Here is a 27031-nt window from a genome sequence, read left to right as displayed (position 1 = left end):
CAAAATGACATACTTGTCCTTTCATCATGACCGCCACACGAAGATACTGCTGATGTTCGATATAAATTGGTAGATGGTAATATGCATCTTTTAGGTCGAGGACTGCCATAAAGCACCTGGGAAACAGAAGTTTTACAGTGGATCTACGACCCACTGGTAAATCTGTCCTAACGTGGTTTGTCATCCATTTTAAAATGGACGTTTTCTGAAAAATGCACCTTTTTGTTTGGTATCTTTATTGGCCCAGCGGTCATGGTTTCTAAAATCCTTTCTTTTATTAAATACGGGTTTCCGGAATGCTCTCCTATAAGATGGAAAATAATTATTAGGGAATCCCTTTTTCCTCTCGCCCGCTTTGGTGAGAATTTCGTCTAGTTTTGTACCAAACAGGTACTCACCCTGGCATGGTAGGCCACCGAGTTTTGATTTTGTCTGACCATCTCCTTTCCCACCCTTTAGCCAGAGTGCTCGGCGTGCTGTGTTGGTTAGGCCTGCTAATTTAGCTGCTAACCGAATAGAGTCTGTGGTAAAATTAATAAAATTCATCCTCACCCACAATTCCCTTGAATTTGACAAGAAGATCTATCTACAGGAGACTGGCACAGCAATGGGAACTAAAATGGCCCCACAGTATGCAAATCTTTTCATGGCCAAGCTTGAAAGCGACTTTTTTCCTTATGTCCCATCAGGCCTCTGGCGTACTACCGCTACACTGATGATATTTTAATCATCTGGACAGAGTCTGAGCCACAGCTAAAGACGTTCCATGAACAGTTTAATCAATTTGATCCCATCATCAACTTGACACTCAACTACTCCTGTACCAAAATTAACTTTTTGGACACCATCATTAAGCTGCAGAACAATAAAATATAAACATCCCTGTATCAGAAGCCGATCGACCGTCCAACATACCTTAAATGGGGCAGTTTCCATCCAAAACACAAACTCCATTTTCTACAGCCAAGCCATCAGATACAATCGTATATGTTCCAACCCAATGGATAGGGATGAACACCTTGGTCGCCTCAGAAAGACCTTTTTGAATCAGGGCTACCATCCAAGAATAATTGAAAACCAGATTACAAGAGCCACCAGAATATCAAGGAATCACCTGCTACATTACAAAGCTAAAGAAGAAAATAACCGGGTACCTCTAGTAGTTCCCTACAATCCAAATCTGGAGGTGCTAAAGGGGAGCTGCACGGAAATTACAACCTTTACTACAAAAAGATGCCCGATTACAATCCATTTTTCCAGACCCCGCACTACTGTGTTTTAGGCAGCCCCCATATCTAAGAAGCATCATTGTAAAGAGCTCCATGTCCTCTCCAACAGCTGCAGGTACCTTTCCTTGCAACCAGAAAAAAATGTAAAACCTGTCCATTTATAATGACCACGGACAAGCTAAAGATCCCCAATTCACCTCAGGACTACAAGATACCAGGTACTTTCAGCTGCGACACTTCTAATGTGGTGTACCTAATTATTTGTACTAAATGTCCAACTGGGCGTCTGTATGTGGGGGAGACAGGGCAAAAGCTTAGAACAAGAATGAATTCTCACCGCCACACAATAAGAGAAAAAAGAATGGATCTACCTGTGGCAATACATTTTTGTCTCCCAAATCATACCATTATGGACATGAAATTACTTGTGTTAAAAGGTGGCTTCAAATCTAAGAGAGACAGAAGAGTATGGGAATATAAACTGATGACGACCTTTGACAGTCTTAGTGCAGGAATTAATGTGTCGTATGGATTTATCTCTTTTTACATCAACTAAGGAACTTGCCCCTCAGACTATGAGGGGTTATCACAACAGAACCAGACCCCAATCAGAGGACAATAGAACATTCCTTATCTAAGAACTGGTCCAATATTTATGGACATAACCGTTTATCACTCATGGTAATTCTGCTTCATGTCACCTGTCTTATCCATATTTTTTTTTTTTATGTGCCATGTTGTGCATAAATATGTGATTCTTCAGAATTTCTTTTAGTCTTTGCCTGATGAAGAGACCTGTGTAGTCTCGAAAGCTTGCAATTTGTTACCATCTTTTCAGTTAGCCATTAAAATGTATCAACCACGAAGGACTCTCAATTCCGAATAGAGTCAGCAGAGGAATCCGCCAGGAAGTCTGTAGCACCTCTAATCAAAGGTATGGAAGAGATTAGTTTATCTCTGGAGAGACCGCCTTTTAAACCTTCCTCTAGATCGTTTTACCAGACTAACATGGATCTTGCCGTACATATAGCCGATATTGCCAGTTTAAATGCCCCTGTACATGATTCCCATGACCTCTTTAGAAGGGAGTCAGCTTTACGATCCAGCGGGTCCTGTAAGGAACCCAAATCCTCTACTGGTAGTAAAGATTTTCTGGACGTGGATGCTACTGCAGCATCTACTTTTGGGGCTTTTGTCCATGTAAACAAATCCTCATCATTAAAAGGGATAGCGCCTTTTTAATGATGAAGGCAACCCTTTTTGCCACTGGCTTTCCCATTCCTTTTTTACCCAATTTTTGATTGCTGCAATTACTGGAAAGGTTGGTCTTTTTTTCTCTGATAAGCCTGCGAACATGATGTCCTATGGCGTTTTGGGGTCTTTGGTATCATTAATACCTATGGTGTCTCGGACAGATTTAACGACATTATCAATGCTTTCTATTGGAAAGCATGTGTCTTGTTCACCTTCTGAGGAAAGGTATTCCTGGGAAATGTCAGTATCCCTATCCTCATTATCAGTAGGATGGTCGGATTTGGGTGAGATTTTGGTGAATCATTTTTTCCTGGTTTTAATTTCTGGAATACTATCCGAAACCGCTTAAGGCTCGTAATTCCTCTCTGATCATTTGTCTAATATCTTCTGACCTTACTGAGGATTCTTCACGTAAGGTGGACTCAATATACATGTGTGACACATCCTTTTTGTATGACTATCCGGGAGGGGCTGGGAGCAAAAAGCACATTGTTTGTGCTTAGATTTTTCAGTCCATTTTGCCTAGGGTGCATAGAAGAAAGAGGGAACAATAGTCAGCTTAATAGGGTGGGAAATAAACTCACCCCAGTGAAGCTTTCGGTCAAGGTACCGGCTGAAGAGGAGTAGACAGAGGCACAGGCTGAGAGGTAGACCGATCAAATCTCTTTTCTTTAGCACTCTTGGTGGAGGATCTGCTCTGCTTGGAGCGTCCGCTGCTGCTTGTATGGCTGCGAGCTGCAACTGTTGTGTCTTCTAAAGAAGTCACCGCTGAGTCCTTAGGAGAAGCCATGCTGGACACCAGAGTATCACCACCGGTGTCTTTTTATAATGGAAGCCGCCATCTTCTTCCTGTTGCACCCGGAAGTACTTGACACTTCCGGGTCGTGGCCATGTTGTATGTGCCTGAGTCTCTCCTCCTCATTCACCCTGGAAGCTTTCGCATCACTTCCGGGGGAAGACACACTGGGCCACACGACTGCGCGTGCGCCCGCCAAGCACGGCGTGGCGACGCGCTTACCTGCGTGTTTTCGTCCTCCACAGGCCACGAGACGACGCTCATCCTCTGTGAGCCAGGCGACTCCCCAAACCTGACCTCATGGCGCCAGCAAGCAGAGGTGGGAGCTGAAGACAGGACCCCCGACGCTGCTTCCAGCTCTGGAGCCCTTGCCGTCCTCAAGGTAACCACGCAAGCGGCATCCAGGCTAGGCATCCTCTTATATCCATGAGTTCCCTTATGAAAAGGAAACCAACTGTGGAAGGGAGGGGGACCGCCCCTTTTATCTCTCCATAGAGTTTCCTGTTCCTAGGGGCGAATCCTCTCTCTCAAGTGGGTGCTGTCGTGGCGAAGAGAAAAACTTAATGACTCAAGTATAAGCCTAGGATGGAAAATGCAGCAGCTACTGGTAAATTTCAAAATTAAAAATAGGTACCAATAAAAGTAAACTACTGATGTCTCAATTCATTTTAAGTGTTTTTGTAATGCTCCATACAGTTCATGATGGCCCCATAAGGTGCTCCATACAAAATACGCCCCATATAATGCTCCATACAGTTTATGATTGGCTCCATAAGATGCTCCATATTAAAATATGCCCTATATAATCCTGCACAAATGTTGATTATGATCCCATAAGATGCTCCATACAGACATTTGCTCCATACAATGCTGCACAAATGCCGATTATGGCCCCATAAGATGCTCCAGACACATTTGCCCCGTATAATGCTCCACAAATGTGGATTATGGCCCCATAAGATGCTCCATAGAGATATTTGCCCCATATAATGCTGCACATGGCCCCATACAGATATTTGCCCATATAATGCTGCACATAGCCCCATAAGATGATGCTCCATACAGATATTTGCCCCATATAATGCGGCACATGGCCCCATAAGATGCTTCATACAGATATTTGCTCCATATAATGCTGCACATGGCCCCATACAGATATTCGTCCCATACAATGCTGCACATGGCCCCATAATATGCTTTATACAGATATTTGCCCCATATAATGCTGCACATGGCCCCATACAGATATTCTTCCCATACAATGCTGCACATAGCCCCATAAGATGCTCCATACAGATAATGGCCCCATAAGATGCTCCATACAGATATTTGCCCCATATGCTGTTGCTGCGATTAAAAAAATTAAAAAAAAAAAAAAAATCACATACTCCCTTCTCAGGCCCCCGGCACTTGCTATATTCACCTGCTCCCCGTTCCACCGCCGCTGTGTCTTCCCGTCCTCTGCACTGACGTTCAGGACTCCCTATGGGAGTGGAGTCGGGTCCATATTCATTACTGTAATGAGCGGTACCATGTGACCGCTCACTACAGGAAGAAGCTGCCGGCACAGGGAAAAGACGTGCAGGGACCGCGCCAGGAGCAAGTGAGTATTATTACACAGCTCCGCTCCCCCTCCCCTGCCGACCCCTAGGTATGACTCGAGTATAAGCCGAAATGGTTACTTTCAGCCCAAAAAATTGGGCTGAAAATCTCAGCTTATACTCAAGTTTATACGGTATATGCCTTAGGTAATGTTTGCATTGATGTATGCAAGGAAACTAATGCTCCATTCAATAAAAACAAAGCTTAAAAAAAATATGTGCAGGGCCTTAGTGCGATCTTTGGGAGGCAGAATGAAAAAAAAATCAACAGCAGGTGAAAAATTGGTTTTATTTATTTTTTATGCCGTTCCTTGTGTGATTTAAGTGACTATACGACTTTCTTCTTCGGGTCAGTACGATTACTGTGATACAACATTTATGTCTTGCTTTATGTTTTGCCACGTTTATACAATAAAATTTATATACAAATAAATGTATTTTTTTTATAAAATAATTATTCACTATATTTTGAGAGCTATAGCTTTTTCATTTCTCCACTAATGGAGCTGTAAGCGGGTTGTTGTTTTTGCGGGACAAGATGACTTTTTCAGAGATACCATTTTTATTTACATTCAACCTTTTGATTGCATATTCTTTTTGTTCAGCAGTATAATGAAAAAGCATAGTTTTTGTTTTTTTACACTTTTTCACAACTATTGGGACAGATTTAGGGTATGTGCACTCGTAGAATGGTCCTCTGCGGATTTTTCCACAGCAGATTTGATAAATCTGCAGGGCAAAAACACTGCGTTTTTGCTGCAGATTTATCGTGGATTTACCGCGGTTTTTGTGCGGATTTCACTGCGGTTTTACAACTGCAGTTTTCTATTGGAGGTGAAAAAACGCTGCGAAATGTAAAGTGCTGCGTTTCCACGCGTTTTTTTCCGCAGCATGGGCACAGCGTTTTCTGTTTCCTATAGGTTTACATTGGAAACTGCTGTGGACCCGCAGCTGCGGAAACGCTGCGGATCCACAGCAAAATCCACATCGTGTGCAAATACAGTGGGGCAAAAAAGTATTTAGTCAGTCAGCAATAGTGCAAGTTCCACCACTTAAAAAGATGAGAGGTGTCTAATTTACATCATAGGTAGACCTCAACTATGGGAGACAAACTGAGAAAAAAAAAATCCAGAAAATCACATTGTCTGTTTTTTTAACATTTTATTTGCATATTATGGTGGAAAATAAGTATTTGATCAGAAACAAAATTTCATCTCAATACTTTGTAATATATCCTTTGTTGGCAATGACAGAGGTCAAACGTTTTCTGTAAGTCTTCACAAGGTTGCCACACACTGTTGTTGGTATGTTGGCCCATTCCCTCCATGCAGATCTCCTCTAGAGCAGTGATGTTTTTAGCTTTTCGCTTGGCAACACGGACTTTCAACTCCCTCCAAAGGTTTTCTATAGGGTTGAGATCTGGAGACTGGCTAGGCCACTCCAGGACCTTGAAATGCTTCTTACGAAGCCAGTCCTTCGTTGCCCTGGCGGTGTGCTTTGGATCATTGTCATGTTGAAAGACCCAGCCACGTTTCATCTTCAATGCCCTTGCTGATGGAAGGAGGTTTGCACTCAAAATCTCACGATACATGGCCCCATTCATTCTTTCATGTACCCGGATCAGTCGTCCTGGCCCCTTTGCAGAGAAACAGCCCCAAAGCATGATGTTTCCACCACCATGCTTTACAGTAGGTATGGTGTTTGATGGATGCAACTCAGTATTCTTTATCATCCAAACACGACAAGTTGTGTTTCTACCAAACAGTTCCAGTTTGGTTTCATCAGACCATAGGACATTCTCCCAAAACTCCTCTGGATCATCCAAATGCTCTCTAGCAAACTTCAGACAGGCCCGGACATGTACTGGCTTAAGCAGTGGGACACGTCTGGCACTGCAGGATCTGAGTCCATGGTGGCGTAGTGTGTTACTTATGGTAGGCCTTGTTGCATTGGTCCCAGCTCTCTGCAGTTCATTCACTAGGTCCCCCCGCGTGGTTCTGGGATTTTTGCTCACCGTTCTTGTGATCATTCTGACCCCACGGGGTGGGATTTTGCGTGGAGCCCCAGATCGAGGGAGATTATCAGTGGTCTTGTATGTCTTCCATTTTCTAATTATTGCTCCCACTGTTGATTTCTTCACTCCAAGCTGGTTGGCTATTGCAGATTCAGTCTTCCCAGCCTGGTGCAGGGCTACAATTTTGTTTCTGGTGTCCTTTGACAGCTCTTTGGTCTTCACCATAGTGGAGTTTGGAGTCAGACTGTTTGAGGGTGTGCACAGGTGTCTTTTTATACTGATAACAAGTTTAAACAGGTGCCATTACTACAGGTAATGAGTGGAGGAAAGAGGAGACTCTTAAAGAAGAAGTTACAGGTCTTTGAGAGCCAGAAATCTTGATTGTTTGTTTCTGACCAAATACTTATTTTCCACCATAATATGCAAATAAAATGATAAAAAAACAGACAATGTGATTTTCTGGATTTTTTTTTCTCAGTTTGTCTCCCATAGTTGAGGTCTACCTATGATGTAAATTACAGACGCCTCTCATCTTTTTAAGTGGTGGAACTTGCACTATTGCTGACTGACTAAATACTTTTTTGCCCCACTGTAGCCTCATGATTGGGTCATTCTGGATGCAATAATACCAAATATGTGTACTTTGTTTATTTTTGTTTTTACGATAAATATATATATATTTCTTAGTATATGTTCTTCATTTTTTTGCGATTTCTTTTTTTTTTTTTAGATTTTTTACTTTGTCCCTCTGTGAGACATCAACTTTCACTGCCTTGTTCGCAATCATGTTATGCTGATCGAAACAGAGAAGGAGCTCTCTCCCTTTGCCATTTCAATCGATGATGCTGTTACTATAGACAGCAGCATCGGAGGGGTGTCATCCATAGCAGCGAGTGAGCCGATGTGATCGTCCAGCCAAACATGTACGGCAGTTTGTGGGAACGCACCTCCTGTGGCACTGTACGTCAGGGTTCATGAAGATTGCACTTTTTTTTGCACTTACCAAAACAGCCATTCAACAGTGCTGGTATAGTATATAGTCCCATTCACTGGTTTTCCCTACAAAATGTTGCCCCAGCCCCACGGTGAGCAGGAAACTGTAGAGCAGATCCATTTAAGTGAATGACATCAGCTACAATACACAGAATGGGGCACAGAGCTGCACCAGGCTTTATTCACAGAACAGGTGGTGTCCCAGAGTCTGAACCCCAACAGATCATAAAGTCATACCATATCCAGAGTTATGCCCTCACTATCAAAAATGTGGGAGCATTTTTACCAAAAGAAACTCAAATATGTAGTTTTTATAGATTTACTGGCTCTCTAGACAATATAAATATGGCTTTAATAATTGATATGTTGGATAAAACAATTCATCAAAAAACTTATTTCAAGACTCAACACCACCATATCACAATTCCTGATAAATAGATAATAAATGAAACGCAAAATTTAAAAAAAGTCAGAATGAATACCTGTTATATTGTAGCCATAAGCAGCCAATTGTCCTGCCATATATTCTCCATCAGAGTTGTTATGAGAACAACCCCATGTCCGTATCCAGATCTTCTGAGTGCCAGGAATTGTGCTGAATGGAAAGGAGACAATAAAATGGAGAAAGTTGAATCCTATAAAAGGCATAATAGTATGAAATTAGACCAAAGACTAATGAGACCAATGTACACACAGATTACAGCTCTTACAAGTTTGTATGTTGCATTAATTTGGCCAAGGGGCCCTGTACACCTCCAATTACATACGATGGCAGGATAAGGTTTCTACCTATATAAAGTATTCATCTGACAGAGAAAACAAAGGTCACATCTATTTTTATAGAAAATTAAAGGGCCACTGTCACCCCCTCCAGCCGTTATAAACTAAAAGAGCCACCTTGTGCAGCAGTAATGCTGCATTCTAACAAGGTGGCTCTTTTAGTTTTTTGTTCATGTATTCCCAAAATAAAGCGCTTTGAAATGTATCCAAAATACCCCTCTTTGTCCATGGAGGCGGGTCCTCACTCCCCAGCTTGAACCGCTACTCTGCCGTCACTCCACTCTTCAGGGGCTTTCGGCGTCGCCCCCTCCACACTGTTTTCGCTTCAAAACCTGCGCTTGCGCTGTGTACTACTGTGTTGTGCAGGCGCAGTAAGCTCTGGCCGTCTGACGTCCCAGCCAGGCTTGCAGACTGCGCCTGTGCGGGCAGTGCGGCCACCCAGCTTGGGAATCCCAGCCCCGCAGTGTGTCATGCATTATGCACAGGTTAGGATTCCTGGGCATGCGCACTGCGTGTGTCAGCCTGTCACCCAGGTCCCCCGCCTTACAGCCTCTGTCTATTCAGCTGATCGTGCCTCCTCCTAGCAATCGCCGGGAAAGAATTGCTAGTGACAGTGACAGAGCTCAGAGAGAAGCTCAACCGAACAAAAACACAATCAGAAGCTTGAATTCAAGATGCTGGTCCCTTATTTCCATCATCATCATCATCTGTCAGGGGAGTAGGGAGTCTTCCACACAAATTAGGATAAATTTACACTTTGATTGGAGTCCCCATTACGAGGTTCTGTTGATGCGTTTTTTTACCCCTTATAAATGATGGCTTCCCAATTGGAACCCAAACAGACCCGATAACATTTAATGGGGTCAGCCTGATGTCATTAGTACGGGTCACAGGATTGGTACTTTTTTTTTTGCAAAAGTTCCATTTTTTTTCATTCTGCAACTAAACACAAAACACGAATTGCTGCGTACAAGTGTCAACCTACCATTAAAGAGTCAATAGGTTCAGCAGAATATGTTTTATCTTAGCCCTCCTCAACTCATATGTACAACTCCATTACTCAGGGGGCCTTCTTTCCCTCACAGATTTAGCTAGTGAGTACTTGTGTTACTCCAAAACCATGAAATTATCCCTTGGTGTGAGGCAATCAAAGACCTACCACCTTAATAAATACAGATATTAAAATATACTCACAATAATTAGCAATCGGCTCAGACCATCTATCCCCTCACTGCCGCACAATCAATTGCTTTTCTATCTGGCAGAGAGTAAAGACAGAGCACACAAAACTTTCGCTCTGGTTTCTAGGGTTAATCTTCTGGTTGCCATTAGTCAAAAAAAACTAACTTCCCCTAAAATTAACCAATGTGCACAGCAGCCTTCCCTTTACTCTCCCTGTAGTCACAGCAGCCTTCCCTTTACTCTCCCAGTAGTCACAGCAGCCTTCCCTTTACTCTCCCTGTAGTCACAGCAGCCTTCCCTTTACTCTCCCTGTAGTCACAGCAGCCTTCCCTTTACTCTCCCTGTAGTCACAGCAGCCTTCCCTTTACTCTCCCTGTAGTCACAGCAGCCTTCCCTTTACTCTCCCTGTAGTCACAGCAGCCTTCCCTTTACTCTCCCAGTAGTCACAGCAGCCTTCCCTTTACTCTCCCAGTAGTCACAGCAGCCTTCCCTTTACTCTCCCAGTAGTCACAGCAGCCTTCCCTTTACTCTCCCAGTAGTCACAGCAGCCTTCCCTTTACTCTCCCAGTAGTCACAGCAGCCTTCCCTTTACTCTCCCTGTAGTCTCAGCAGCCTTCCCTTTACTCTCCCAGTAGTCACAGCAGCCTTCCTTTTAGGTTCAAGTCACAATAAATGTATGAAAAATCCGTCCGTCTCCCTGCCGAATGTCGCACAAGTATCAAGCGTGTACGATCCAATTTTTCACACCTAGCATCCAATTTACATCTGAATGTCTGAATGCAGTGTGGTTGCTATCCGATTGCAATGCGATTTTAACATGAGCTTTTACATAGAGCAATTCTCTGTCATTTACACATCGTTTTCAATGGAAATATTTGTTAAAACACACACACATATAATATATATACGGTGTATATATTTAAACTAAATGGTGGCCCGATTCTAACGCATCGGGTATTCTAGAATATGTATGTAGTTTATGAAGTTTTCAGAATAATGCAATTTATACACAGGATTCGGCCGGACTGCGCCCGTCGCTGATTGGTCACGCCCGGCGGCGAACAATCAGTGAAGCCAGGGCCGGCACCGGGTTTTTGAGGGCCCCGGACGAAAGAGTCTCAGTGGACCCCCTCTTTAAAACACATACCACGATTCATGATGCACAGATACAGCAGAGAAATATAGCACAACCAAGAAGCATATAACAGCCCACGTAGTATATAACACAGCCCACGTAGTATATAACACAGCCCACGTACTATATAACACAGCCACGTAGTATATTGCGCAGCCACGTAGTATATAGCAAAGCCCACGTAGTCAATAGCAGACACGTAGTTTATTGCCCAGCCACGTAGTATATTGCCCAGCCACGCAGTATATAGCATAGCACAGACACGTAGTATATTGCCCAGCCACATAGTATATTGCCCAGCCACGTAGTATATAGCACAGACACTTAGTATATTGCCCAGCCACGTAATACAGGGGTGTCAAACTGCATTCCTCGAGGGCCACAAACCGTGCATGTCTTCAAGATTTCCTTAGCATTGCACAAGGTGCTCAAATCATTCTCTGTGCAGGTGATTAAATTATCACCTGTGCAATACAAGGAAATTCGGAAAACATGACCTGTTTGCGGCCCTTGAGGAATGCAGTTTGACACCCCTGACGTAATATATTGCACAGCCATCTAGCATATTGCACAGCCACGTAATATATTGCACAGCCACGTAGTATAACACAGCCACGTAGTATATAGCACAGCTACGTAGTATATAGCACAGCCACAGAGTATGTAGCACAGAGACGTAGTATATAACACTGCCCATGCAGTATATAACACAGGCCACGTAGTATAGAGCACACCGATGTAGTATATTGCCCAGCCACGTAATATATGCCACAGCCACGTAGTATATAGCACAGCCCACATAGTATATAGCACACAGATGTAGTATATAACACTGGCCACACAGTGTCTAACACAGCCCACGTAGTATATAGTAATGTGGGCACCAAATCCCTGTTAAAAAAAAAGAATTAAAATAAAAAATAGTTATATACTCACCCTCCGTCGGCCCCATGGATCCAGGCGAGGCGTTTACCGATGCTCCTCAACGCTCTGGTCCCAAGAGTGCATTGCGGTCTCGCGAGATGATGACGTAGCAGTCTCGCAAGACCGCTACGTCATCATCTCGCTAGACCGCAATGCATGGACCGGACCGTCGTGAGGAGCGGGAAAGGCGCAAGGCGCTGGAAGGTGAGTATATAATGATTTTTTATTTTTTTTTTATTATTTTTAACAGATCTTTTTACTGTTGATGCTGCATAGGCAGCATCAATAGTAAAAAGTTGGTCACACAGGGTTAATAGCAGCTTTAACGGAGTGCGTTACACGGCGGCATAACACGGTCCGTAACGCTGCCATTAACCCTGTGTCAGCGCTGACTGGAGGGAAGTATGGAGCAGGCACTGACTGCAAGGGAGTAGGGAGGGGCCATCTTGCCGCCAGACTCTGCCCGTCGCGGCAAAAAGGCCACGACCAATCAGCGACTTGGGATTTCCGTGACAGACAGAAAGACGGAAGTGACCCTTAGACAATTATATAGTAGATAGAAGAAAAGTCGGCAATTCATGTGCCATGTACAGTAAAATCAGTTTAGAATAGGATAGGATACATACATACACATAGAATACATAGATATATAGATGTCAGTGACATATATATTACAATATATATTAGATAGATAGAAGAAAAGACAGCAATTCAGCAGCCACATAGTATAAAATCACAGCAAGAACCGATAGAATAGAAGAGATGGATTACATACAGTAAATACAAATAGAATACGTAGATATATAGATGTCTGTGAACAATACAATTAGTACAGTTTGTGCAGCTTACTGTACATGTATTTAATAAGAGATTATTTTTCTGAAAAGAATGGCGTGCGCTCTTGTGTAATTTTCATAACCAGCAGAGGGAAAGCAGACAGCTGGGGGGCGATGTTTATAATAGACAAAAGAAAAAAGGTTGGGCATGAAAGCCCTAGCCAGCTCACCACTCCAGCAGCAGGTGCACGGGACTTAGCCTGAACCCGACGTGTTGTAGCACTGAAGAAAAAAAATGATGTTTTCCCAGCTCCTTAAACGAGTTTCTTTATTGAAGACACATTTTAAAATTACAAGATCGGCTCAATCCTCACTCTGTGACGATGCGCTTAGCATGCCAGTAGTCAGCAACCCGTTTCGATCTGTCACGATCTTTATCACAGCTGATATAATTAAGTAAGTGCATAGGTCTTATACTTACTACGGACCAATCATACTGCACATTTTAATCACATGATATTATATATATATATATATATATATATATATATATATATATATATATATATATATATATATATATATATATATATATATATATATATATACACACACACACCGTATATACTCGAGTATAAGCCGAGATTTTCAGCCCAAATTTTTGGGCTGAAAGTGCCCCTCTCGGCTTATACTCGAGTCACGGTAGCGGTGGGGTCGGCGGGTGAGGGGGTGAGGGCGCTGAGGTATACTCACCTAGTCCCAGCGATCCTGACGCTCCCCCTGCCGTCCCACGGTCTTCTGTGCTGCAGCTTCTTCCCCTCTTCAGCGGTCACGTGGGACCGCTCATTACAGAAATGAATAGGCGGCTCCACCTCCCATAGGGGTGGAGCCGCCTATTCATTTCTCTAATCAGCGGTGCCGGTGACCGCTGACAGGAAGAGGCTGCAGCACAGAAGACGGGGAGGAAGGCGGGGAGCGCCAGGATCGCTAGGACTAGGTAAGTATGGCATATTTACCTGTCCACGTTCCAGCCGCCGGGCGTCGCTCCATCTTCCCGGCGTCTGCGCTCTGACTGTTCAGGCAGAGGGCGCGATGACGCATATAGTGTGCGCGGCGCCCTCTGCCTGATCAGTCAGAGCAGAGACGCCGGGAAGATGGAGGCGCCGGGACCGGACGCCGGGAGCTGCAATCAAGAGAGGTATGTGTTTTTTGTTTTTTTTTATTGCAGCAGCAGCACAGATTTATGTGGAGCATCTATGGCGCAATTTGAACGGTGCAGAGCAATATATGGGGCATCTGTGCAGCATCTATGGGGCAATATGAACGGTGCAGAGCACTGTATGGGGCATCTGTGCAGCATCTATGGGGCAATATGAACGGTGCAGAGCACTGTATGGGGCATCTGTGCAGCATCTATGGGGCAATATGAACGGTGCAGAGCACTGTATGGGGCATCTGTGCAGCATCTATGGGGCAATATGAACGGTGCAGAGCACTGTATGGGGCATCTGTGCAGCATCTATGGGGCAATATGAACGGTGCAGAGCACTGTATGGGGCATCTGTGCAGCATCTATGGGGCAATATGAACGGTGCAGAGCACTGTATGGGGCATCTGTGCAGCATCTATGGGGCAATATGAACGGTGCAGAGCACTGTATGGGGCATCTGTGCAGCATCTATGGGGCAATATGAACTGTGCAGAGCACTGTATGGGGCACAGATATTGGGCAAAAATGAACGGTGCAGAGCATTATATAGGGGGCACAGATATGGGGCAATATGAACGATGCAGAGCACTATATGGCACAGCTATGGGGAATAATGATCTATTTTTATTTTTGAAATTCACCGGTAAATGCTGCATTTCCACCCTAGGCATATAGATATATATAGATATATATAGATATATATAGATATATATATATATACACACACTAGCTGAAGAGCCCGGCGTTACCTGGGCATAATAAATATCTGTGGTTAGTTAATCACATCTTTCATTTTCCCCCTCACATCTCATTTTCTCCCTCACTCCTCTCATTCCCGCCTAACACTTGTCATTTCGACCTCACATCTGTCATTTTCCGATCACTCCACTATTTTCCCTCACTCCTCTCATTTTGCACTCACACCTTTTCATTTTCACCTCACACCTCTCTTTTTCACCTCAGTATATACCGTACATGTTTGTCATCTCCCTTATATATAGTATACACCTGTATGTCATCTCCTGTATATAGTATATACCTGCTGTGTCATCTCCCCTGTATATAGTATATACCTGCTGTGTCATCTCCCCTGTATATAGTATATACCTGTATGTCATCTCCTCCTATATATAGTATATACCTGTATGTCATCTCCTTCTATATATAGTATATACCTGTATGTCATCTCCTCCTGTATATAGTATATATCTGTGTGTCATCTCCCCTGTATATAGTATATACCTGTATGTCATCTCCTCCTATATATAGTATATACCTGTATGTCATCTCATTCTATATATAGTATATACCTGTATGTCATCTCCTCCTGTATATAGTATATATCTGTGTGTCATCTCCCCTGTATATAGTATATATCTGTGTGTCATCTCCTCCTGTATATAGTATATACTTGTATGTCATCTTCTATATATAGCATATACCTGTATGTCATCTCCTCCTGTATATAGTATATACCTGTAGGTCATCTGCTCCTGTATATAGTATATACCTGTGTGTCATCTCCTCCTGTATATAGTATATACCTGTATGTCATCTCCTCCTGTATATAGTATGTACCTGTATGTCATCTCCTCCTCTATAGTATATACCTGTGTGTCATCTCCCCTGTATATAGTATACTAGCTATTGAACCCGTTCTACGCCCGGGTGGCGAGCATTTATATTAGTATATGGTCTCAATCCTGTCATGTGCTGCACCATCCTGCGTCCCCATCCTGACATATGCTGCTCCCATCCTGCGTCCCCATCCTGTCATGTGCTGCTCCATCCTGCGCCCCCGTCCTGTCATGGGCTGTTCCCATCCTGCACCCCCATCCTGTCATGTACTGCTCCCATCCTGCGCCCCCATTCTGTCATGGGCTGCTCCCATTCTGCACCCCCATCCTGTCATGTGCTGCTCCATCCTGCGTCCCCATCCTGTCATATGCTCCCATCCTGCGTCCCCATCCTGTCATGTGCTCCCATCCTGCGTCCCCATCCTGTCATGTGCTCCCATCCTGCACCCCCATCCTGTCATGTGCTCCCATCCTGCACCCCCATCCTGTCATGTGCTCCCATCCTGCACGCCCATCCTGTCATGTGTGCGCCCCCATTCTGTCATATGCTGCTCCCATCGTGCACCCCCATTCTGTCATGTGCTGCTCCCATGGTACGCAACCATTCTGTCATGTGCTGTTGCCATCCTGTGCCCCCATTCTGTTGTAAAGTGCTGCACCCATTCTGCCTGTTCCTGTTTCCATTCTGCCATATGTTGCTCCCATCTTTCTCTCTCCGGCTCTACTGCCCGAGTGCGGGTGGCTGTGCTGCGGGCGGCTGTGCGTGGTTGTGCTGGGGGCGACTGTGCGTGGCTGTGCTGGGGGCAGCTGTGCTGGGGGCGCTGTGCGTGGCTGTGCTGGGGGCGGCTGTGCGTGGCTGTGTTGGGGGCGGCTGTGCGTGGCTGTGCTGGGGCGGCTGTGCGTGGCTGTGCTGGGGGCGGCTGTGCGTGGCTGTGCTAGGGGCGGCTGTGCGTGGCTGTGCTGGGGGCGGCTGTGCGTGGCTGTGCTGGGGGCGGCTGTGCGTGGCTGTGCTGGGGGCGGCTATGCGTGGCTGTGCTGGGGGCTGTGCGTGGCTGTGCTGGGGGCGGCTGTGCGCCACGGGAGGCTGTGCGTGGCTGTACTGGGGGAGGCTGTGCGTGGCTGTGCTGGGGGCGGCTGTGCATGGCTGTGGCTGTGCTGGGGGCGGCTGTGAGTGGCTGTGCTGGGGGCGGCTGTGAGTGGCTGTGCTGGGGGCGGCTGTGAGTGGCTGTGCTGGGGGCGGCTGTGCGTGGCTGTGCTGGGGGCGGCTGTGCGTGGCTGTGCTGGGGGCGGCTGTGCGTGGCTGTGCTGGGGGCGGCTGTGCGTGGCTGTGCTGGGGGCGGCTGTGCGTGGCTGTGCTGGGGGCGGCTGTGCGTGGCTGTGCTGGGGGCTGTGCGTGGCTGTGCTGGGGGCGGCTGTGCGTGGCTGTGCTGGGGGCGGCTGTGCGTGGCTGTGCTGGGGGGGCGGCTGTGCGTGGCTGTGCTGGGGCGGCTGTGCGTGGCTATGCTGGGGGCGGCTGTGCTGGGGGCGGCTGTGCTGGGGGCGGCCGTGCGTGGCTGTGCTGGGGGCGGCTGTGCGTGGCTGTGGCTGTGCTGGGGGCAGCTGTGCTGGGGGCGGCTGTGCGTGGCTGTGCTGAGGGCGGCTGTGCGTGGCTCTGGCTGTGCTGGGGGCGGCTGTGGCTGTGCTGGGGGCGGCTGTGCGTGGCTGTGGCTGTGCTGGGGGCGGCTGTGCGTGGCTGTGCTGGGGGCGGCTGTGCGTGGCTGTGCTGGGGCGGCTGTGCGTGGCTGTGGCTGTGCTGGGGGCGGCTGTGCGTGGCTGTGCTGGGGGCGGCTGTGCTGGGGGCAGCTGTGCGTGGCTGTGCTGGGGGCGGCTGTGCGTGGCTCTGGCTGTGCTGGGGGCGGCTGTGTGTGGCTGTGGCTGTGCGTGGCTGTGCTGGGGGCGGCTGTGCGTGGCTGTGGCTGTGCTGGGGGCGGCTGTGCGTGGCTGTGCTGAGGGCGGCTGTGCGTGGCTGTGCTGGAGGCGGCTGTGCTGGGGGCGGCTGTGCGTGGCTGTGGCTGTGCTGGGGGCGGCTGTGCGTGGCTGTGCTGGGGCGGCTGTGCGTGGCTGTGGCTGTGCTGGAGGCGGCTGTGCTGGGGGCGGCTGTGCGTGGCTGTGCTGGGGCGGCTGTGCTGGGGGCGGTTGTGCGTGGCTGTGGCTGTGCTGGGGGCGGCTGTGCTGGGGTGGCTGTGCTGGAGGCGGCTGTGCGTGGCTGTGCTGGGGCCGCTGTGCGTGGCTGGGGTGGCTGTGCTGGGGCGGCTGTGCTGGAGGCGGCTGTGCGTGGCTGCGGCTGTGCTGGGGCGGCTGTGCTGGAGGCGGCTGTGCTGGGGTGGCGGTGCGTGGCTGTGGCTGTGCTGGGGTGGCTGTGCGTGGCTGTGCTGGGGCGGCTGTGCGTGACTGTACTGGGGCGGCTGTGCTGGAGGCGGCTGTGCGTGGCTGTGCTGGGGTGGCTGTGCTGGGGCGGCTGTGCTGGGGGCGGCTGTGCGTGGCTGTGTGGCTGTGCTGGGGTGGCTGTGGCTGTGCTGGGACGGCTGTGCGTGGCTGTGCTGGGGCGGCTGTGCTGGAGGCGGCTGTGCGTGGCTGTGCTGGGGCGGCTGTGCTGGGGCGGCTGTGGCTGTGCTGGGGGCGGCTGTGCGTGGCTGTGCTGGGGGCGGCTGTGCTGGACGTGTAAAACACGTACCGCACACGGACATTGTCCGTGTGCCGTGCAGGAGACAGCGCTACATTAAGCGCCGTCCCCCCCACTGGTGCTGAAGCCACGATTCATATGTTCCCTGCAGCAGCGTTTGCTGCAGGGAACATATGAATATTAGTGTTTAAAATGCAGACCCAGGCCACCCAAATGCCCCCCCCCCCCCCCCCCGCTGTGCCCCCCTCTGTGCGCCTACCCCCCCCCCCCCCCCCGCTGTGATTAAAATGCTCACCTAGCTTCCGGATCCCTCGCCGCAGCGTCCTCCTCTGGCCGCAGCCTCTCCTGTATGCGATCACATGGGGCCGCCAATTAAAATCATGAATATGCGGCTCTGCCTCCCAAAGGGGCGGAGCCTCATATTCAGCACTGTAATCGGCGGCCCCACGTGACCGTATACAGGAGAGGCTGCGGCCGGAAGAGGACGCTGCGGCGAGGGATCCGGAAGCTAGGTGAGTATTTTAATCACAGCGGAGGGATTAAGGGGGGGGGTGGGGGGCGCACAGGGGGTGGGAGGGGTTTGGAGCCCCCACGGCCGGTATATTATGGGGGGGATAATTAAGTTCGGCTGCGTCACTCTGGTCCAGACTGCGCAGGTGCGGTGCGTCGCGCTTGCGCATTCTATAAAGGCTTCGGACAGAGTGACGCTCCCACCGTTATATTATAGATACCTGTGTCATCTCCTGTATTAGACCTCGTTCACACGTTATTCGCTCAGTATTTTTACCTCAGTATTTGTAAGCTAAATTGGCAGCCTGATAAATCCTCAGCCAACAGGAAGCCTTCCCCCCTGGCAGTATATATTAGCTCACACATACACATAATAGACAGGTCATGTGACTGACAGCTGCCGTATTTCCTATATGGTACATTTGTTGCTCTTGTAGTTTGTCTGCTTATTAATCAGATTTTTATTTTTGAAGGATACCACCAGACTTGTGTGTGTTTTAGGGCGAGTTTCGTTTGTCAAGTTGTGTGTGTTGAGTTGCGTGTGGCGACATGCATGTAGCGACTTTTGTGAGATGAGTTTTGTGTGGCAACATGCGTGTAGCAACTTTTTGTGTCAAGTTGCATGTGACAGGTTAGTGTAGCAAGTTGTGTGCAGCAAGTTTTGCGCATGGTGAGTTTTGCGCGTGGCGAGTTTTATGTGTGGTGCCTTTTGAGTATGTGCAAGTTTTGTGTGAGGCAACTTTTGCTTGTGTTGCAACTTTTGTGCATGTGGCAATTTTTCCACGTGTGCAAGTTTTGCGTGTGGCAAGTTTTCCATGAGGTGAGTTTTGCACTTGTGGCGAGTTTTGCGTGAGCCTAGTTTTTGCGCGTGGCGAGTTTTGAGCGGCGACTTTTGTGTTTCGACTTTTATGTGGCGAGGTTGGTGTATGTGTGGTGAAATGTGTGCTGAGGGTAATGTGTTCAAGCACGTGGTAGTGTGTGGCGCATTTTGTGTGTGTGTTCATATCCCCGTGTGTGGTGAGTATCTCATATCGGGGCCCCACCTTATCAACTGTACGGTATATACTCTTTTGCGCCATCGCTCTCATTCTTTAAGTCCCCTTTGTTCACATCTGGCAGCTGTCAATTTGCCTCCAACACTTTTCCTTTCACTTTTCCCCATTATGTAGATAGGGGCAAAATTGTTTGGTGAATTGGAAAGCGCGGGGTTAAACTTTCACCTCACAACATAGCCTATGACGCTCTCGGGGTCCAGACGTGTGACTGTGCAAAATTTTGTAGCTGTAGCTGCGACGGTGCAGATGCCAATTCCGGAGATATAGATACAGATATAGATACAGATATAGATACAGATATAGATACAGATACAGATACAGACACACACATACATACATATATATACACACACACACAATTCTATACATATTTACATAGTTCAATAGTAAAACATTATTTCATTTCTTTTATTTAACCCCTCGGGATATCGCGTCCCTAGGTTATATATCTAAAATGCCTCTCTATTGTGAAGATTTTTTTTTTTATATTTCCTCCTCTTCTGAAACCTGTTACCTGTTCTATTCCCGAAAATTTTAAAGATGTTGTATTACCATTATGACATTGAATAAAATGCCTTGAAGCGATTGAGACGTTCCTTGTATTTAAATTATTGTTTTTTATGTCTCTTATACGTTCTGACATCCTCACTTTTAATTTTCTAATTGTGCATCCAATATATCGTTTTTTGCATATGTCACATTCTATCTGATATACAACATTTTCTGTATTGCAGTTTATAAACTGATTAATGCTATAAGTGGCATTCCCTTCCTGATTATTAAAGGTCTTAATATTTTGTGCATATTTGCATATTTTACATGTATTTGCTCCACACTTCACAAATCCTTTATATTTTAAACAATTTTTACTTTTTGGTTTTGATGAAAAATAACTTGGTGATAATACATTTCCTATAGTTGGAGCACGCCTAGATATTACATTAATTCCAACATCCAATATTTTAGCCAAGCTGTTATCCTCATACAAAATTGGTAAACATTTATATATGATCTTCTTTATTTCATTATATTGTGGGCTATACCTCAAACATACAGAAGGTTTTTCATTCCTATTCACATTACTGCGTTTCTTTTGCGGTTTTAGTAGTGTTTCTCTATCTTTCAAAAGTGCTATATTTTTTGCTCTTTCTATTGTCTATATAGGATATTTTCTTTTAATCATTTTTCTCTGCAAATCATTGAATTCAGTATGCATATCTTCGGTATTAGAGCAAGTTTCCTTTTAATCTTATATGTTCACCTACCGGAATTGATTTGATTGTATGCTTCAGGTGGCTACTTTTTGCCTGCAAAATTGTGTTTCCCTTAAATGATTTCTGATATGTTTTAGATTTAACCTTTTGATTAATGATACCTTGAAGTTCCAAATCCAAAAATGCTATACTCTGTTTATCCTGTTTGTATGTAAATTTTATATTATAATTATTACTATTGATATAATTAATTAATTCTGGTATGACAGATACATCCCCCTCCCACATTATGAGGGTATCATCTATGTATCTGCCATACCAGATCATATACTGTAAATACGGATTATCATGTGAAAATATGAATTCATGCTCTCAAAATGCCATTACAATATTTGCAAGGAAAGGTGAATATTTCGCTCCCATGGGGACTCCTTTCTTTTGTAGGTATATTGTTTCATCAAATAGAAATATATTGTGGTTTCATAAATAAAAAATTACCTGTAACAAAAAATTAATTAGATCATCTGAATATTGACTAAACTCCTTCAGAAAATATTCTAATGCTCTCATAGCTATCTCATGCGGAATCTATAATATAACGGTGGGAGCGTCACTCAGTCCGAAGCCTTTACAGAATGCGCAAGCGCGACGCACCGCACCTGCGCAGTCTGGACCAGAGTGACGCAGCTGAACTTAATTATCCCCCCCATAATATACCGGCCGTGGGGGCTCCAAACCCCTCCCACCCCCTCCTTAATCCCTCCGCTGTGATTAAAATACTCACCTAGCTTCCGGATCCCTCGCCGCAGCGTCCTCTTCCGGCCGCAGCCTCTCCTGTATACGGTCACGTGGGGCCGCCGATTACAGTGCTGAATATGAGGCTCCGCCCCTTTGGGAGGCAGAGCCGCATATTCATGATTTTAATCGGCGGCCCCACGTGACCGCATACAGGAGAGGCTGCGGCCAGAAGAGGACGCTGCGGCGAGGGATCCGGAAGCTAGGTGAGCATTTTAATCACAGCGGGGGGGGCGCACAGAGGGGGGCACAGCGGGGGGGGGGGTGGCCTGGGTCTGCATTTTAAACACTAATATTCATATGTTCCCTGCAGCAAACGCTGCTGCAGGGAACATATGAATCGTGGCTTCAGCACCAGTGGGGGGGACGGCGCTTAATGTAGCGCTGTCTCCTGCACGGCACACGGACAATGTCCGTGTGCGGTACGTGTTTTACACGTCCAGCACAGCCGCCCCCAGCACAGCCACGCACAGCCGCCCCCAGCACAGCCACAGCCGCCCCAGCAAAGCCACCTCCAGCACAGCCGCCCCAGCACAGCCACGCACAGCCGCCCCAGCACAGCCACAGCCACGCACAGCCGCCTCCAGCACAGCCGCCCCAGCACAGCCACGCACAGCCGTCCCAGCACAGCCACCCCAGCACAGCCACAGCCACGCACAGCCGCCCCAGCACAGCCACGCACAGCCGCCTCCAGCACAGCCGCCCCAGTACAGCCACGCACAGCCGCCCCAGCACAGCCACGCACAGCCACCCCAGCACAGCCACAGCCACGCACAGCCACCCCAGCACAGCCGCCTCCAGCACAGCCACGCACAGCCGCCCCAGCCCAGCCACCCCAGCCACGCACAGCCGCCTCCAGCACAGCCGCCCCAGCACAGCCACAGCCACGCACAGCCGCCTCCAGCACAGCCGCCCCAGCACAGCCACAGCCACGCACAGCCGCCCCAGCACAGCCACCCCAGCACAGCCACGCACAGCCGCCCCAGCACAGCCGCCCCCAGCACAGCCGCCTCCAGCACAGCCACAGCCACGCACAGCCGCCCCCAGCACAGCCGCCTCCAGCACAGCCACAGCCACGCACAGCCGCCCCCAGCACAGCCACAGCCACGCACAGCCGCCCCCAGCACAGCCACGCACAGCCGCCCCAGCACAGCCACACACAGCCGCCCCAGCACAGCCACACACAGCCGCCCCCAGCACAGCCACACACAGCCGCCCCCAGCACAGCCACGCACAGCCGCCCCCAGCACAGCCACGCACAGCTGCCCCCAGCACAGCCGCCCCCAGCACAGCCACAGCCACGCACAGCCGCCCCCAGCACAGCCACAGCCACGCACAGCCGCCCCCAGCACAGCCACGCACAGCCGCCCCCAGCACAGCCACGCACAGCCGCCCCCAGCACAGCCACAGCCGCCCCCAGCACAGCCACGCACGGCCGCCCCCAGCATAGCCACGCACAGCCGCCCCAGCACAGCCACGCACAGCCACCCCCCAGCACAGCCACGCACAGCCACCCCCCAGCACAGCCACGCACAGCCGCCCCCAGCACAGCCGCCCCCAGCACAGCCACAGCCATGCACAGCCGCCTCCAGCACAGCCACGCACAGCCGCCTCCAGCACAGCCACGCACAGCCGCCCCCAGCACAGCCACGCACAGCCGCCCCCAGCACAGCCACGCACAGCCGCCCCCAGCACAGCCACGCACAGCCGCCCCCAGTACAGCCACGCACAGCCTCCCCCAGTACAGCCACGCACAGCCTCCCGTGGCGCACAGCCGCCCCCAGCACAGCCACGCACAGCCGCCCCCAGCACAGCCACGCACAGCCCCCAGCACAGCCACGCATAGCCGCCCCCAGCACAGCCACGCAGACGCCCCCAGCACAGCCACGCGCAGCCGCCCCCAGCACAGCCACGCACAGACGCCCCCAGCACAGCCACGCACAGCCGCCCCCAGCATAGCCACGCACAGCCGCCCCCAGCACAGCTGCCCCCAGCACAGCCACGCACAGCAGCCCCCAGCACAGCCACGCACAGCCGCCCCATGCACAGCCACGCACAGCCTCCCCCAGCACAGCCACACACAGCGCCCCCAACACAGCCACGCACAGCCGCCCCCAGCACAGCCACACACAGCGCCCCCAGCACAGCTGCCCCCAGCACAGCCACGCACAGTCGCCCCCAGCACAGCCACGCACAGTCGCCCCCAGCACAACCACGCACAGCCGCCCGCAGCACAGCCACCCGCACTCGGGCAGTAGAGCCGGAGAGAGAAAGATGGGAGCAACATATGGCAGAATGGAAACAGGAACAGGCAGAATGGGTGCAGCACATTACAACAGAATGGGGGCACAGGATGGCAACAGCACATGACAGAATGGTTGCGTACCATGGGAGCAGCACATGACAGAATGGGGGTGCACGATGGGAGCAGCATATGACAGAATGGGGGCGCACACATGACAGGATGGGGGTGCAGGATGGGAGCACATGACAGGATGGGGGTGCAGGATGGGAGCACATGACAGGATGAGGGTGCAGGATGGGACCACATGACAGGATGGGGGTGCAGGATGGGAGCACATGACACGATGGGGACGCAGGATGGGAGCACATGACAGGATGGGGACGCAGGATGGGAGCATATGACAGGATGGGGACGCAGGATGGAGCAGCACATGACAGGATGGGGGTGCAGAATGGGAGCAGCCCATGACAGAATGGGGGCGCAGGATGGGAGCAGTACATGACAGGATGGGGGTGCAGGATGGGAACAGCCCATGACAGAATGGGGGCGCAGGATGGGAGCAGCACATGACAGAATGGGGGTGCAGGATGGGAACAGCACATGACAGGACGGGGGCGCAGGATGGAGCAGCACATGACAGGATGGGGACGCAGGATGGGAGCAGCATATGTCAGGATGGGGACGCAGGATGGTGCAGCACATGACAGGATTGAGACCATATACTAATATAAATGCTCGCCACCCGGGCGTAGAACGGGTTCAATAGCTAGTGCATGTATATAGTGAAACGACATCACAACTTAGCCATGAATACTCACTCTTCCATATTTTATTTGATATGGCTCCTAACACGTCTCTAGAGTCTTTTAAATATCCTGGCATACTCTTTACTAATGGCTGTAGTAGGGAATCTGTCCATTCACATAAGTGTTCATATACTGAACCTATCCCTGATACTATTGGTCTCATTACCGGGATTTCATTTGTTTTTTTAATTTTTGGCAACCCATATATAATTGGCAACACTGGATCTGTTACATTAATATATTCTGCTTGTTTTTTGCTTAATACCCCTAGACTTAATCCTTCTGTAATTAGTTGTTCTATTTCATCTTTGAATCTTTTTGTTGGATTGTCAATTTTTCGTATGTATCTACAGTACATCCGATAATTCTAACATTTTACATTTATAATCTTCAACATTTAATACCACTACCATTCCACCTTTATCGCTCTTTTTAATGATAACATTAGACATTTCTGATAGTTCTTTCAAAGCAATTTTTGTTTCGCTGTCATATTTGTTTTCCCATACTTTTCCTTATTTCTTTTTTTCTAGTTTTTTTAGTTCTCTTTCTATAACCTCCTGAAATTTATCCATACACTCCACCCTAGAATTTATTGGGTAGAAGTATGGATTTTTTTACTTTGAGGTATTGTGATTGTTCGATTTTACTTTCATCTCTATCTTCTAGTGTATCTAAACTTTGCATATTGGATAGTGCAATCTGTTCTATTACATTTAACCCATGATATTCATTTATTTTTTCATTGTCCACTTGCTCAGATATATCTTCTTTAACTTGCAAAAAATGTTTTTTAATGGTTAAATTTCTCATAAATTTATTAATATCCAATATGGTGGAAAACAAATCAAACGAGAAATCTGGTAATCCTAGCGTTAATACTTCCAGTTGATCTGGGGTTAACTGTTGAGATGATAGATTCACCACATTATTTTGTTTTATCGTCTGACCCAGATTTCCTACGATGTTTTCATCCAGCTCTCCTTCTGCGTTTTTTTGGCAGCCTTCTTTTATTTTTATTTACGTTTCTGCTGGTTCCTGCAGTACTCATTGATGTGTCCGACAAGCTACAATTAGTGTCCAAGGATTCTACATCAGAGGATGTGAAAACTACATGCGGTTTATTAGCAGTGTAATGGTGAGTCTGGCTGCGTTCTAAAATTGATTTAGGGCTTTTAGGAGTTGAGCCGATCTTGTAATTTTAAAATGTGTCTTCAATAAAGAAACTCGTTTAACCCCTTCACGACATGCGCCGTACATCTACTGCGCATGCCGTGAATCCCCCTTTGATGTGGGCTCCGGCGGTGAGCCCACATCAAAGTCGCGACATGTCAGCTGTTTTGTACAGCTGACATGTGCGCGCAATAGCGGCGGGTGAAATCGCTATTCACCCGCCGCTATTAACCTGTTAAATGCCGCTGTCAAACACAGACAGCGGCACTTAACTACCGCATCCGGCCGGGCGGCCGGATATGACGTCATCGCCGAACCCCGTCACATGATCGGGGGTCGGCGATGCATCAGGAAGGTAACCATAGAGGTCCTTGAGACCTCTATGGTTACTGATGCAGGTCTGCTGTGAGCGCCCTCCTGTGGTCGGCGCTCACAGCACACCTGCATTTCTGCTACATAGCAGCGATCTGATGATCGCTGCTATGTAGCAGAGCCGATCAGGCTATGCCAGCTTCTAGCCTCCCATGGAGGCTATTGAAGCATGGCACAAGTAAAAAAAAAAAATGTTTTTAAAAATATGAAAAAAATATAAAAAATATAAAAGTTTAAATCACCCCCCTTTCGCCCCATCCTAAATAAAACAATAAAAAAAAAACCAAACCTACACGTATTTGGTATCGCCGTGTTCAGAATCGCCCGATCTATCAATTAAAAAAAAGCATTAACCTGATCGCTAAACGGCGTAGCGAGAAAAAAATCCGAAACGCCAGAATTACGTTTTTTTTGTCGCCGCGACATTGCATTAAAATGCAATAACGGGCGATCAAAAGAACGTATCTGCGCAAAAATGGTATCATTAAAAACATCAGCTCGGCACGCAAAAAATAAGCCCTCACCCGACCCCAGATCACGAAAAATGGAGACGCTACGGGTATCGGAAAATGGCCCTTTTTTTTTTTTTTTTTTTTTTTTTTTTGTAGCAAAGTTTGGAATTTTTTTTCACCACTTAGATAAAAAATAACCTAGTCATGTTAGGGTGTCTATGAACTCGTAATGACCTAGAGAATCATAATGGCAGGTCAGTTTTAGCATTTAGTGAA

At 48.0% G+C, this 27031-nt stretch overlaps 1 protein-coding gene across 1 annotated transcript in view; it reads right to left on the bottom strand.

Moving 5' to 3' along the window:
• The window catches only part of CDKAL1 (CDK5 regulatory subunit associated protein 1 like 1), a 1139765-nt gene that overhangs the window by 1080134 nt on the left and 32600 nt on the right, over positions 1–27031 (bottom strand). Inside the window, exon 4 of the mRNA XM_069730862.1 lies at positions 8370–8482. Within this exon, the coding sequence (XP_069586963.1) occupies positions 8370–8482 (113 nt within the window). The remainder of the gene's footprint in view (positions 1–8369; positions 8483–27031) is intronic.

The sequence above is a fragment of the Ranitomeya imitator genome, chromosome 6, assembly GCF_032444005.1.
Source record: "Ranitomeya imitator isolate aRanImi1 chromosome 6, aRanImi1.pri, whole genome shotgun sequence".
Lineage (NCBI taxonomy): Eukaryota > Metazoa > Chordata > Amphibia > Anura > Dendrobatidae > Ranitomeya > Ranitomeya imitator.
The sequence above is the reverse complement of the archived record's forward strand: the minus strand, read 5'-3'. Positions and strand labels throughout refer to the sequence as shown.